This window comes from Trichechus manatus, unplaced genomic scaffold (assembly GCF_000243295.1).
Source record: "Trichechus manatus latirostris isolate Lorelei unplaced genomic scaffold, TriManLat1.0 scaffold00150, whole genome shotgun sequence".
Taxonomy (NCBI): Eukaryota; Metazoa; Chordata; class Mammalia; order Sirenia; family Trichechidae; genus Trichechus; species Trichechus manatus.
Genome location: NW_004444086.1, coordinates 2,471,360 through 2,486,232, shown reverse-complemented (window position 1 = coordinate 2,486,232; position 14,873 = coordinate 2,471,360). Strand labels below are relative to the sequence as shown.

Sequence of the window (14,873 nt, the reverse complement as noted above, 5' to 3'; positions counted from 1 at the left end):
ACGTCATGCTTGACATTGTAAATTCTTACAAAGTGATAAAAATGAGAGGAAATATTATCTACATACATAAATATACATGTTATTCCAAGAATTAGAGTACAACAATAGATGTATCCACTCAAACAAGCAGAATCTAAACTACTCTGATGGTGCAAAATTATACTGTGAGGTTTGTAGAGCTGATCGATAGCAAGTCATCAGAGGCAGAATACCACAGAATACCCACAAACAAACGTGCACTGTTATGGGCAAGACATCTGAGTGATAGATAAAGATGAGGGAGCTTTGACTCTGACCTCAATGAGTTTTCAGTGTGTTATAAAAGAAAGCATTTACTTTATTAATACATTTAATTTCCAACTCAAGACATATCAGACCCAGATATCAAAGCTGTGATGGTCCAGGACAATTTTCCATTTAGTAACTCAAACAAAAAAGAAGAAAGAAAGAAAAAGAAAATGCCAAACATTGTAGTCTTTAGACATACTTTAAGTAAGTACCCTTTATTATAATAGGAAGGAGTCCTTGGGTGGTACAAATGGTTAAGTGCTTGACTACTAGCTGAAAGGTTGGCTGTTCCAACCCACCCAGAGGCACCTCAGAAGACAGACCTGGCAATCTGCTTCTGAAAAGTTACAGCCTTGAAAATGCTATGGAGTAGTTCTACCCTGCACAAATGAGTTCGCTGTGAGTTGTAATCAACTCGACAGCAACTAACAATAACATAATAGAACCCCTAATTATTTCCTGTACATTGAAAATATTTTCACCATATGCTTATTTGTAGCTGTTAACATTTTCAGTCAATCTCTGTAATGACTGGGATGTCATCATCACGTTTCTATAGTGTATATGCCATCAAATCCATTAAATGTCAAACTTTGGGACTGCTGGTGACCTAGCATCTGAAATTAGTATATTTATAACTTTGGTTCTTGTGTCTTGAGTCTACAGTTTTTTGCATTTGTATCAATCCTCTTTAATTTTTCTGCCTGTCTTCTGTAAACTGTTAATAAGACAAAAATAAGGGAATGCTGACTATATATATGCTTGCCTTGTTGACATTTGTTGGCGGGGTATTTACTCTTTTCTTCTAAATATTCTCTACTCTTCTGGCTTTCTGTTTTCCATCTTGCATGGCATCTTGGGGCGGCAAGGAATCAGAGTCAGACCAAGAACAGGAGGAAGAGGTAATCGTATGACAGTGTCACTTGTTAATGGCTGTGTCATTGCTATAACCACTAATAAGAGCAAAGAGTTAATCTGTATTCTTGGAAGGCTTAATTACACAGTTTTTCTTAGTAACTGAAGGGTCATAATTTTACTTACCCTCTCAGAGCCTCTGTTTTCTCATCTTCTGGACTACTGACTTCAGAGAATAGTAAAGTTTCCCTGTAAATTGTTGTCCTTGTGTCTACCATAACATGTATTTCTCCGTCAACTCCTGGAGGCCAAACCATTATCTCAGCAGTTCCCAGTGGCTGGTCTGGGGACCTCTAGAGGTCGAAACAGTTTTTACAATAGTACTAAGACATTGTTTGCCTTTTTAACTCTCATTTCTTCACAGTGAGAAAACTTCACTGAGTGGAGTTTTTCAGAAGCTACATTACATGTAACTCGGACCATTAATGGAATGTCTGCTTGTGTATTCCTGGGTTCTAGAATTTTCTCAGCTTTTTTTGTTTTATTTATATAAATAAAAGTTCTTTGAGTTCCTTAGTAATTTTTAGGGGTGTGAAGGGGTCCTAAGACCAAAAATTTAAGAACCAGTATGACCAAAAAACGTTAAAATTCATATAGTTCATCCATTAAGCTATAATAACATTATAATGCAGAACTATACTAATAATCGGCACCCTGTTTGCACAGTGGTTAAAGAGCTAGGGCTGCTCACCAAAAGGTCGGCAGTTCAAATTCACCAGCGGCTCCTTGGAAACCTTATGGGGCAGTTCTACTCTGTCCTACGGGGTCGCCATGAGTTCGAATCGACTCAACGGCAGTGGGTTTGGTTGGTTTGATTCTACTAATAATCAGCAGTTGCTATAAGGTAGGCTCTTTACTAAGTGCTCTGCATACCTTATCAACACTGATCTCTCACAACCACCTCGTGGGGTGTGTGCTTTTATTGCCCTCAACATAGATGAAGAAATGGGTCTTAGAGAGGTGACCCGGAACAAATAGCCATTTGAATTATACCTGCTTCAATATTTAAAGCTGATATGTTTTGTCTCCCATATAAAGATCTGGAAATGCCCAAACATTATATAATAAATGGAAAAAAAATTATTCGAAATTTCCTTGTACTTAACCTATTAATATATCAGTTTCTAAGATGGACAAATGTAATTGTTATTCGTTGTACTTAAATGTTTTCAAATATACTAGTTTTCTTTTTTTAGTGTTATTTTGATGCATTCAAGATACGAACAAATATATAGAAAAATACAATACATATCCTTTTACCCACCACCAAGCCTAAAATGTAAGGCATTATCAGTTCAGAGAATACTCCTGAATTCACCTTTTTCTGAAATCTTGACAGTGGAGCAGGACAAGGTGGGGTGGGCTATAGACCCATTGTCCTGCTGTATGTAGGCATATACACAGTAAACTTATTCTTCCTCTCAAGTGTACAGTCACACTTAGTCTCAAATATACAAATTCCTTCCTGTACTTGGTGACTATTATCAAGGCTGTTAAAAACGATAACTGCCTACCTTCTTGAAAGAGCAGTAAAGTTATGAAACCAACTTTGCTATGTTCACAAATGATTTTCCCCCATTGGTTATATTATTTTTCACATTGAATATTTTCAGGAAATACTCATGGCAATGAGTCCACTTTATATTTTTTTCAGGATTTGGAATTCTGGCTTATTGTTAATGATGATGAAGCTACAATGTTTCATCCCAGCATGCTGTTTATCCTTCTTTTTCTCATCTAAATTGTCACTTACTGTTTAATACCTAGTTCACTGTTTTCCTGGCCTTTTCCCTAGTACACATATATTTTTAACATCAAATATGTCCCGGTTTGTATCTTCCCAGGAATAACGTTATAAAGGACTTTCACCTATAGTGTCTAGAAATGAGATTTTTTTTTTAAAAGTTAAGGTAAGAATCAAGGAGACCCTCAAGAAGAATGGTAGCAAATTACTGTGACCCATCTCTAGTTTATGATGCCACCCTCCTGGGTGTATTTATGAATAGGAACTTACTGTGCATATCAGGGGCTGTGAGACAAGATTCTCTTTGTAACCATTTCAATTTATGTATGTTTTCTTTCAGATCGATATGACATCGGAAAAAAGTAAGATTTTTAAATAAAATTGAGTTTGTTTGAAAGCTGGCTACAATAAGAGAAGCATGAATTAAGATGCAAGCTAGTTGCCATTACTAACAACTATAATTATTATATTTTTATATTATCTTTATTAATCATTAATATATATTTATAAAGCAGCTTGGCCAGTTAAATTACAAATATATCTAATTTGTGTGCTAATTATCAATAAAATGCAATGATTATTCATCTAAGCATTCACTTTCTTTTGACATCCCTGTTAACCCTGCTATTGCTGTAATGCTCGTTTAGAAACCCACCCTTCTGTTTTTGCCCATTTGTTAGCATAACATTGGTCATCTTTTTTTTTTAAGCACTGACATGACAGTATCACTTTTTATATTGACTTTTGAAGAGAGCCCATTATATTTGTAGGATACACCTGAATAAAAAAGTGATACTGTTTAATAGTTCTCAGCAAAGCTAACTACCCACCCATCCCTCCTTCACACCTCTTACTGTGGTGAAGTGTAACTGGCTTCCTTAGGGTTGATGTCTAACAGACTTTGTGTGAAAATTTTCTGAAAAAAATTAGGAACCCAAAATGAAAACCTCCTGGATGAAATGATTAACCACAACAGTATGTTATTATGGGGCTAATTTTAGATAATGATTCAAACCCCGAACACAATCTAAGACAGAGGGAACTGGTTTTTACAGACTGTAAGAGGCCTATCATAGAATCATTTCAGGTTTGTTAAACATTGAATTCACATTTTAGTTTGTTGGCCTGTTTCCAACACGCAGGAACTCAAGTTGAATTGTACAGGTTTCTTGTTTTTATTCCCAGAATGCTTTAGAACAAAAAATTCTAATTTTTAATGTTTGTCCATTTTAAGATTTATTCTAATTCGTTGTATTTCAGGGTGATATTCCTAAAAGGAGAAAACTTAGGGTTATGTTTAATATGGCCATCTGACCCCATACAATCTAGAGATGATCTGAGGGATTTTTATACCCTAGCACAATGTAATTTACTACCAAGTTACTAGAATGCTTTTAATTGAAGGTCTCCTAACTTTCATGTTAAATCATTATTCAGAATGGGAATATCTGAAACTCTGAATGTTTTTATTGGTTTATATAATTGAACAAATCTGTATTGATATAAATTATTTAAGTATATTTTGATATATGCATATTCCCGCACTATATCTTCTCAACAAATACCTATTCTTTCAAGAGAAGGCACTTTTATTTATATGACATATTGTCATTGCCTTTACTGGTTCCTCTTTTCTTACAAAAGATTTTATTTGATTCTCTGACTTTCTTCTTTAGGACTACTGTGTTTAAATGGCCTTTTCCTTTGCTCCTTAGATACAAGCTAAAAGGAGTTAAAAATTAATCTGTTCGTCTGCCTCAACCATAAAAAAAAAAAGTTATCATATTGCCATAATGCCAGAGATTCTCCTGAATGACTCCTAGTTGTAGTGAATGTTAACAAAGTTTAGGTATAGACTCATGTTTGGTTTTTAGTTTAAAGACACTCATTAAATAATCTTCATCCAACTATAAAATTATCTCCAAAAAAGCACTCATTTGAAGGGACGCTTTCCTAAGGTCTTTTTCATGAGTAAATCCTAAATGAGTTTGACTGATATTTTCTCCTTGCCCTTAATGGGTACATGCCCCCACTACCGATGAATCAAATAGACCACATATAGTATCTTACATATTGGCTTGTAGAGAAATAAATACGCTTTACCACAGTAATGTTTTACATATTCTTTCTAATTTCTTACCTTCTTCCTGCCAGTGCTTCTAAGCAAGGCCACATTCCCAGCAGTTTTACTCCATCTTTGCTTTGCATGGAAATAACTTGGCTTACATAAACTGTGTGTGTGTCCCGTGTGACTGTCTCTGATTTGGGTTGCCACGCATTACATTTTAACTTTGGACTCACATATAAGTTTAATCACAATTGTTGTTTTTGTTGTTTTTCTTTCCTTTCCTTTATTTCCCTCCTTGATCTGTCCATTATGTGTCTAAACAAGGAGGTTGCTCCAAGGAAAGGACCATGCCTCTTAGCACAAAACCATTTGTTTCATTGTTAGGTGTGAATTTCCCTTAGATGAAATGCCGGTGTGCAGCTGATTCAGATATATTTTATTTAGTTCTTATACATATGGTGGAAATAACATATGAATTCCAGATTTTTATATGGCTAAAAAATGCATATACACCATTGGAAGTTATTCTGACAGTTTGCTACTACTGGCTTTCTCCTAGAGGAAATGAACTTTCTGCAATTTCTAATGCTTTTTTTCTTTTTTACCCATGTTTATTTTATATTATTTTATTTTATTTTTGAACATTGATATGTAACATCTGAACAATCTTGAGATACTTCTGTGTAATTTCACTGCTTTCTTTCTTTGTTTGGATTTGTGATTTTTTGTGTGTGTGCATGTGTGGGTGTCTTGATTATTTGTTATAGCTTTGTTGTACCTGTGGATGTGCTACAGTGAGAAAATTAAGCAAGTTATTTCCTGCTCATTTTTCCTTTTCAGTTGTTTTTTTTTTTCCGTTAGCCTTGCTTTGCTCTTGTACCCTGAGACTTTGTGGATCCACCATTCCCAGCCCATTTTGTTGCCCCTCCCACCACGACAGGAAAAGACGCTGTGTCGGTTCAGTCCTGATTATATTTGCCAATATCCTTTTTGATTTCCATTTTACTTTCAATGTTTTTTCATCCACATCAAAGATGATGAGACAGAATCTACAGAAACATCTATCCTGAAAAGTCACCTGGTTAATGAAGTTCCTGTCCTAGCAAGTCCGGACTTGCTCTCTGAAGTTTCTGAGATGAAACAAGATTTGATCAAAATGACCGCCATCTTGACCACGGATGTGTCCGATAAGGCAGGCTCTATTAAAGTGAAGGAGCTGGTGAAGACTGCTGAGGAAGAGCCAGGAGAACCTTTTGAAATTGTTGAAAGAGTGAAAGAGGACTTAGAGAAAGTGAATGAAATCCTGAGAAGTGGAACCTGCACAAGAGATGAAGGCAGTCTGCAGAGGTCTCAGTCAGAGAGAGAGTTAGTGGAAGAGGAATGGGTTATTATCAGTGAGGAGGAAATAGAAGAGGCTAAGCAAAAGGCACCTGTAGAAATCACTGAATATCCATGTGTAGAAGTTAGACTAGATAAAGAGGCCAAAGTAAAAGTAGAAAAAGACTCAACTGGGTTAGTGAACTACCTTACTGATGATCTAAATTCATATGCCAGTCGTCATGAAGTACAACCACAGACAGTTCAAGATACCACAGAGGAGAAACGTGAGGCTTTGGCTATTAGCAGGGGCTCTGAAAATGAAGAGAAAGATACACTCCCAGATGAGTTACAGAGTACACAGGAACAGCACAAACCAACCCTGGGAATAAAGAAGCCAGTGAGAAGGAAATTAAAAGAAAAACAGAAGCAAAAAGAGGAAAGTTTACAAGCTGGTACAGATAAAACTGAACTTAAAAAATGTAGTTCAGAAGAGTCATTAGATGAAGATCCAGGTTTAACCCCTGAACCACTTCCCACTGCAAAGGCCACGTCTCCTTTGATAGAAGAAACTCCCATTGGTTCCATAAAGGACAAGGTAAAGGCCCTTCAGAAGCGAGTGGAAGATGAACAGAAAGGTCGAAGCAAGTTGCCTGTCAGAATCAAAGGCAAAGAGGATGTGCCAAAAAAGACCACCCACAGGACACATCCAGCTGCATCACCCTCTCTGAAGTCAGAAAGGCATGTGCCAGGATCACCCTCCCCTAAAACAGAAAGACACACTTCTCTTTCCCCTTCTACAAAAACTGAAAAGCATCCTCCTGTATCACTATCAAGTAAAACTGACAAACACTCACCTGTGTCACCCTCTGCAAAAACTGAAAGACATGCACCTGTGTCATCATCAGGTAAAACCGAGAAACACTCACCTGTATCACCCTCTACAAAATTTGAAAGACACTCTCCTGGGTCACTGTCTACAAAAACAGAAAGACACGCACCTGTATCACCTTCAGGTAAAACAGACAAACGTCCACCTGCATCACCCTCCGGGAGAACAGAGAGACATCCACCAGTATCACCTGGGAGAACAGAAAAACGATTGCCTGTATCACCCTCTGGAAAAATGGAAAAGCAGCCACCTGCATCAACCACTGGGAAAACTGAAAAGCACTTGCCTGTGTCACCTTCAGGTAAAACAGACAAGCAACCACCTGTCTCCCCCACCTCAAAAACAGAAAGAATTGAGGAGACAATGTCTGTTCGGGAATTGATGAAAGCCTTCCAGTCAGGTCAGGACCCATCTAAACATAAGACTGGACTCTTTGAACACAAATCAGCAAAACAAAAGCAGCCACAAGAAAAAGGCAAAGCTCGGGTAGAAAAAGAAAAGGGACAGATAACAACCCAGAGAGAATCACAGAAAATAGAGAGTCATACAATCAAACGAGGCCAGAGATTTTTAGTAACAGGAGCTTCAGAATCCAAAAGAGGGGTTCGTGCTTCCTCTATAGGGTTTAAGAGAGAAGATATAGTTGGAGAAAAGGAGAAAGCTCTCAACCACAAAGCACCTGAGCCTGTTCAGTCAGCACCCCAAGAAGAAAGCCATAAAGAGAGTGAGGTCCCCAAAGAAAAGATGGTTGATGAACAAGGAGAAATGGATCTCCAGATCAGCCCCGACAGGAAAACCTCCACTGACTTTTCTGTTGTCATTAAGGAAGAGTTAGAAGACAATGACAGATACCAACAATTCTGCTTAAATGAAGAGACTGAAAAGGCACAGCTTCACTTAGACCAAGTACTCACTAGCCCTTTCAATACAACATTCCCACTAGATTATATGAAAGATGAATTCCTTCCGGCTCTGTCTTTACAGAGCAGTGCTTTAGATGGCAGTTCTGAAAGCCTAAAGCATGAAGGGATAACAGATTCCCCATGTGGCAGCCTGATGGAAGGGACCCCTCAGATTAGTTCAGAAGAAAGCTATAAGCATGAGGGTCTAGCAGAGACCCCTGAGACAAGTCCAGAAAGCCTTTCTTTCTCACCAAAGAAAAGTGATAAACAAATTGGGGAAACAGAGGAAACTACAAAGTTAGAAACACCAACAGAAAGTCATTCAGAAAAAGAGCATCCCACGACCAAAGACATTAGTGATGGTTCTGAAGAGCAAGGTGCTACAATCCCTGAAGGCACATATCCCTCTGTTGAATGTGTTCTAAAGGAAACCACTCTGGACCCTTCCAAAGACACATGCCCCAAACAAGGAGATCGCCCTGGCAGGAGTAGTGTATCATTAGTAGAAGTAGTACCCAAAGGACTGACTGAGGAGGCTTCCTGTGATGAAGGTCAACATACAAGTGGTAGTTCAGCCCATAAGACACAAACTGATATTGAGGTTCAGGAATCCACAACCACCGAACCCTCAGATGAGACAAAGACCTCACCATTGCCTGATGCTTCTGTAAAGACAGACTCAGGGACTGAATCAAAGCCTCAGGGAGTCCTTAGAAGTCCCCAAGGGTTAGAACTTGCACTTCCTAGCCGTGATAGTGAAGTCCTCAGCCCTGTGGCTGACGAGTCATTAGCAGTAAGCCACAAAGACTCTCTGGAAGCTAGCCCTGTGCTGGAGGATAACTCCTCACACAAAACTCCTGACTCTCTGGAACCAAGTCCTCTGAAAGAGTCCCCTTGCTGTGACTCTCTTGAAAGCAGCCCTGTTGAACCAAAAATGAAGGCTGAAATTCTCCCAAGTCCCTTTCCTCTTCCTGCAGCCATCACCAAAGCAGAACTCTTTACAGAAGTGGCCTCCATGCGGTCCCGGCTGCTCCGAGACCCTGATGGCAGTGCTGAGGATGACAGTCTTGAGCAGACGTCGCTCATGGAGAGCTCAGGAAAGAGTCCCCTTTCTCCTGACACACCCAGCTCTGAAGAAATTAGCTATGAGGTCACACCCAAAGCCACAGATGCAACCACACCAAAACCAGCTGTGATTCATGAATGTGCAGAGGAGGATGACTCAGAAAATGGAGAAAAAAAGAGGTTCACGCCTGAAGAGGAAATGTTTAAAATGGTAACTAAAATAAAAACGTTTGATGAACTTGAACAAGAAGCAAAGCAAAAAAGGGACTACAAGAAAGAACCCAAGCAAGAAGAATCTTCATCCTCTGACCCAGATGCTGACTACTCAGCAGACTTGGATGAACCAAAGCATATGGAGAGTGTGGAGGGTGAAAATGATGTCCCTGTAGTAGTGACGTCAGAGAGCCGAAAGCCTTCTTCCTCCTCAGAAAGTGAACCTGAGTTGACACAGCTGAAAAAAGATGCTAACTCAGGCCTCTTAGCAGAACCAGTTATTCGTGTACAACCTCCTTCACCACTTCAGTCCAGCATGGATTCCAATTCCAGTCCTGAAGAAGTTCAGTTCCAGACTATAGTTTCTAAACAGTACACTTTCAAGATTAATGAAGAGATTCCAGAAGACCCAGGTAAATCAGTAGAAGAAAAAGATTGTGAATCCCATTTGCCTGAAGACAGTCATGATATTTCCATTGATGGTCCAGATATGTCTTATGATGATCTAAATAGAGACACTGATCAGCCTAAAATCTGTGATGGTCTTGACTGTAAGGCCACGAGTCCTACCAGCCCAGCCACTCCAGTCTATTCAGGTCTTCAGAGTTCAGCTGGTGATGATGTTGAAGAGCAGCTAATCATCCATAAAGAATCCTTAGCTCTTGAAGATAGTCACAAAATAGACACGGAAGATGAAGAGCTTGATGGTTCTAAAGTGGAATCTCTACAAGTAGAATGCTCCAGTGAAAGCTCTTCATCTTTGTCCTCTTTGACTCATTGTCCGGTATCTGAAGGAAAAGGACTAGATGAAGAAATATCCTCCACATCTTCTGCTATAAAAATGGAGGTCACAAAAAATGATCAGACTTTTGAGAGCTTACCAGTGGATCGTTCAACTGAAGAGTCATCTAGTACTACTCAAACAGATGTAATATCCATAGATGTTCCAGTGTCTGACCCAGCTGAGACTGATGAAATCTATGATCCTCAAATCATAAGCCCTTATGAAAATGTTCCTTCCCAATCATTTTTCTCAGGTGAAGAAAGCAAAACCCAAACAGATGTGAGACACACCACAAGCTTTCACTCTTCTGAAGTATATTCTGTTACCATCACATCATCTGTTGAAAACGTAGTAGTGGAAAGCTCCTCTAGTGGAACTGTTTCAAGTGAACAACCTAATTTTGAGAACCAGAATGTGGATATAGAATCAAAACAAGAAAGTTCTGTGTGGGAAATGCAATCAGATAGAGCTGCCTCATCTGTAGAGCCTGCTATACCAAATGCATCAGCAGTTGTTGGTGGACAAATAAGCAAAGTCATTATCACAAAAACTGATGTGGATTCTGATTCCTGGAGTGAAATCCGTGAAGATGATGAAGCCTTTGAGGCGCGAGTGAAAGAGGAAGAACAAAAGATATTTGGTTTGATGGTAGACAAACAATCACAGGGTACCACCCCCGACACCACTCCTGCTAGGACCCCAACTGAAGAGGGGACACCAACAAGTGAACAAAATCCATTTCTTTTTCAGGAAGGAAAGTTGTTTGAGATGACCCGAAGTGGTGCCATCGATATGACCAAAAGGTCCTATGCAGATGAAAGTTTTCACTTTTTCCAAATTGGACAAGAATCCAGGGAAGAGACCCCCTCTGAAGACATGAAAGAGGGGGCTTCGAAGGCTGATCCCCCACAGCTGGAGACATCAGCTGAGTCACTAGCACTTTCAGAATCAAAAGAAACAGTAGATGATGAAGCTGACTTACTTCCAGCTGACCTGAGTGAGAAAGTAGATGAGATACCTGCCTTAGATGCTCAACTTGACTCCCAAATGGGTATGTCGGCCTCTATTGAAACATCAACAAAAGAGGCTACTTCCGCAGGAGTCGAGGACCTCACCATCATGCAAACAAGTGATACACCTCCTGCATCCAATATGAAGCAGACATCGAGCCCTGACTCCCCTGAACCGGTTGTACAAGTTCAGTTAGATTTTTCCACAGTCACTAGGTCTGTGTATTCAGATCGGGATGATGATTCTCCTGATTCTTCCCCAGAGGAACAAAAATCTGTGATTGAAATCCCTACTGCACCCATGGAGAATGTGCCTTCTACTGAAAGCAAATCCAAAATACCTGTAAGGACTATGCCTGCTTCAACACCAGCACCTCCATCTGCAAAGTACGAAAGTTCACTTTCTGAAGATTTTCTGCCCAGTCTGGATGATGAAAGTAAGGATGATGAAACAAAACCAAAGTCCAAAATCCCCATCAAATCACCCATCCAAAGAGCAGAGCAGCAGCTTTCACACCTAGCCTCGTCTTTCCAGAAGATAGTGGCTCCTCAGGAACCGGATATTACAAGCAGAGCACCAGATAGTAGAAGCAAATCTGAATCTGATGCTAGTCCTGTGGACTCAAAAACCAAATGTCCAGTAAAAACTATAAGTTACACTGAGGCAGAAACAGAGAGCAGAGAGAAGGCAGGGGAGTTTGAGTTAGAATCAGAAGAAGGGGCAACAAGACCAAAGATATTTTCATCTCGATTACCAGTTAAGAGCAGAAGCACTACATCTTCCTGCAAAGGGAGCATGAGCCCCACAAAAGAAAGTAAGGAGCATTTCTTTGACCTTTACAGAAACTCCATAGAATTCTTTGAGGAGATTAGTGATGAGGCTTCCAAGTTAGTGGATAGACTTACACAGTCAGAAAGGGAGCAAGAATTAGTTTCAGATGATGAGAGTAGTAGTGCCCTGGAAGTTTCAGTAATTGAAAATCTACCACCTGTTGAGACCGAACACTCAGTTCCTGAGGACATCTTTGACACAAGGCCCATTTGGGATGAGTCCATTGAGACTCTGATTGAACGCATCCCTGATGAAAATGGCCATGACCATGTTGAAGGTATTTGCCAGCCGCTGGGATTCCCTGTGCTACGCATGTCATAAATTCGTTATAGTTTTTTTGTTTGTTTTACTTGGTGATTTGTTTCTCATTTTCTTTAAGCTTTCTGTGGTGGTTAATGTGTTTGTGTAAGCCTTTTATGTTTTGTGCTTTCTCTGTATAATCTTGTCTACTAAAACAATCTCAAGATTGAGTAATGAGAATGCTTATGGAAAACATAAACACGATAACCTGGCAACGGTGATCTTGCCTTTTTCTAGCCACTGCACGTAAGGCCATGCAAGCTTTGAGTTTTGTTGTTCTGAAGTCCCAGGCTTAACCCAAATTAAGTACTTTTTGTTTATGCACATGAATGTATTGATTTTTGTTTCATAGGATGAGGATTCATTGCTTTTCCTTCTTGCTTTTATGAACTTTAATTTGTATTTACAATTTTGTAATCGTTAGGAAGCCATTTGCTCAAGAAGATTTCACATATCATAAAATTCCAATTGTGGATCTGTTTTTGATTCAGAAAGGTTGGATTTCAGATACCATTGGTAAACAGTTTAAGCAAACAAAAATAAGGTAAAAAATATGTTTTTCATTTATGTGGTAGATGAATGGAGAATGTATTCCAATTAGATGCTGCAGACAACAAAAACTCAAACTTTGCACAATTTTACACAATTTTAGTTGACTCTGAAGGAATTTTTGCACTTTGAATTCTAAAAAAGGAAACCACAGATGGCTTTGAGAAGTAGTCTCTGGTCTTCCAATATCTCTACAATAAAGACTATTATTCTTAAATTTTGGTTACAAAAAATTTCATGATTCTGTGGTCTAAAATGCTGCCCATCAGTCAATGAGGGTATAAACATTATAATTTGTAGAAGTGAGTGATATATGAGCTTATTTAGTATCAAGCAGGCAGAAACTTTACCCAGAAGTAATATATCTAGATAGATAGACAGACACATACTCATACAACATACATATACAAATGCACACACTTTTATCCTCCCTCCCCCCAAGGCCACTAGGATCTGGGCAAATGTTGTTTTTGGCCACACTGGGTAAGCGTAGGGTGATTTGATCAACCCACGATCAACCCACGGTCTCTTATGAATATCGGAGGTGATTTCTTTCAGACATGTCCTGGAAGTGATCTATACCTCCACAGGCAATAATGGGAGGTTATAAAAAATTACTTCACTTCTGCATTCCATCTAAGATGTCTCTGGTGTTTGTTGAGCAAGATTATAGTCTTCTGATGGGCAGTATTCTCTCCAATAATTTAAGAGGAATGTTTTACGATTGCTAGAAACTTATATAATTATGATCAGTGACTAGTCTTGATTAAAGAGATATGGAAGCAGATGGTTTTCATAGTTCATATTAGGTTTATTACCCATTCCATCCCAGAAATCAGGAAAACACACAACTTAATATGATCTAAAAAGTAATGCCTAATTTGTGCTACTATCAAATATTTGGACAAATGACTTCCTTTCTTTGGATGAATCAGTACTGTGGTTCCTCTGCAGTCGTAGACAACCTTTGGCCATTCTGTTTTTGACTTTCTGTAGATCCACAGGATGAGCAGGAGCGGATTGAGGAAAGGCTGGCTTATATTGCTGATCACCTTGGCTTCAGCTGGACAGGTAAAATGAGTGTGACCCATTTTTCCAACAAAACCTGCTTGGTTTAAATGATATAGTTGCATCAACCAAATGCCATTAACAATGAAAAAGGACTATTTTTTTTCACTTTCTTTGGAGAAGACCTCATAGAATTGTGAAACTAATAATAAAGTATAAGCTAGAGATATTCAGACTCTGCATTGACTAACAGTGTGGCCCAGGGCAGGTCTTTCAATATCTCTGGAATTTAGAATAATAGAACTTTGGATTTGGAGATTTTGAGAAGACACCGTCCCTCACCATCCCCTTTTGACAGTTATGGATACCTCAACTTTGGAGATATTACTGTTTCAAAACTATTGTCAAATATAATTTTCAGAAAGTATGATACACTTAATTTGAAATCTCATAAGGACTTCTTACTTTGGATACCTTATATCAGATATCTTCATGTGTAAAGTATGTTAAATTGCTTTTGGTGAATGTTGAAACACATACTGTATTTCTACACAAATAATGTTCACCTTCTGCGTTTGTTTGCTGGCTGCACCCTCCTCCCATGAGGTTTTTTCATAAACATCACCATGCCAGTTTTTTTATATGCTGCGAAGAAAAATTAACAGCGTGATTGGGAGAATGCCTCACGGGGGGAGGGCGCCACTGGCAAACGGAAACAGAAGGCACGCATTATTTGCATAAAAATATGGTAATAATGAAATGTTTCACTAATTTTTTGAGAAAGGACAGTGTTTAAGTATAACCAAAAAAAAATTAATCCCAACTGCTGTTGAGTCGATTCTGACTCATAGCAACCTTATAGGACAGAGTAGAACTGCCCCATAGGTTTTCCAAGGCTGTAAATCTTTACAGAAGCAGATCTTTCTCCCATGGAGCTCCTGGTGGTTTTGAACCACCAACCTTTTGGTTTAAGTATAGAAATTCTA

At 38.9% G+C, this 14,873-nt stretch overlaps 1 protein-coding gene across 24 annotated transcripts in view; it reads left to right on the top strand.

Moving 5' to 3' along the window:
- ANK2 (ankyrin 2) overlaps nt 1-14,873 on the top strand; it is a 773,539-nt gene that overhangs the window by 733,656 nt on the left and 25,010 nt on the right. For 23 of the 24 annotated variants that reach the window (XM_023740207.1, XM_023740209.1, XM_023740206.1 and 20 more), the window contains 3 exons: nt 1,158-1,190; nt 3,288-3,309; nt 13,876-13,950. In XM_023740207.1, coding sequence (XP_023595975.1) covers nt 1,158-1,190; nt 3,288-3,309; nt 13,876-13,950 — 130 coding nt within the window. Of the gene's footprint in view, nt 1-1,157; nt 1,191-3,287; nt 3,310-6,049; nt 12,308-13,875; nt 13,951-14,873 lie in introns of all 24 variants that reach the window. The other variant, XM_004385903.3, reaches the window with a different exon arrangement.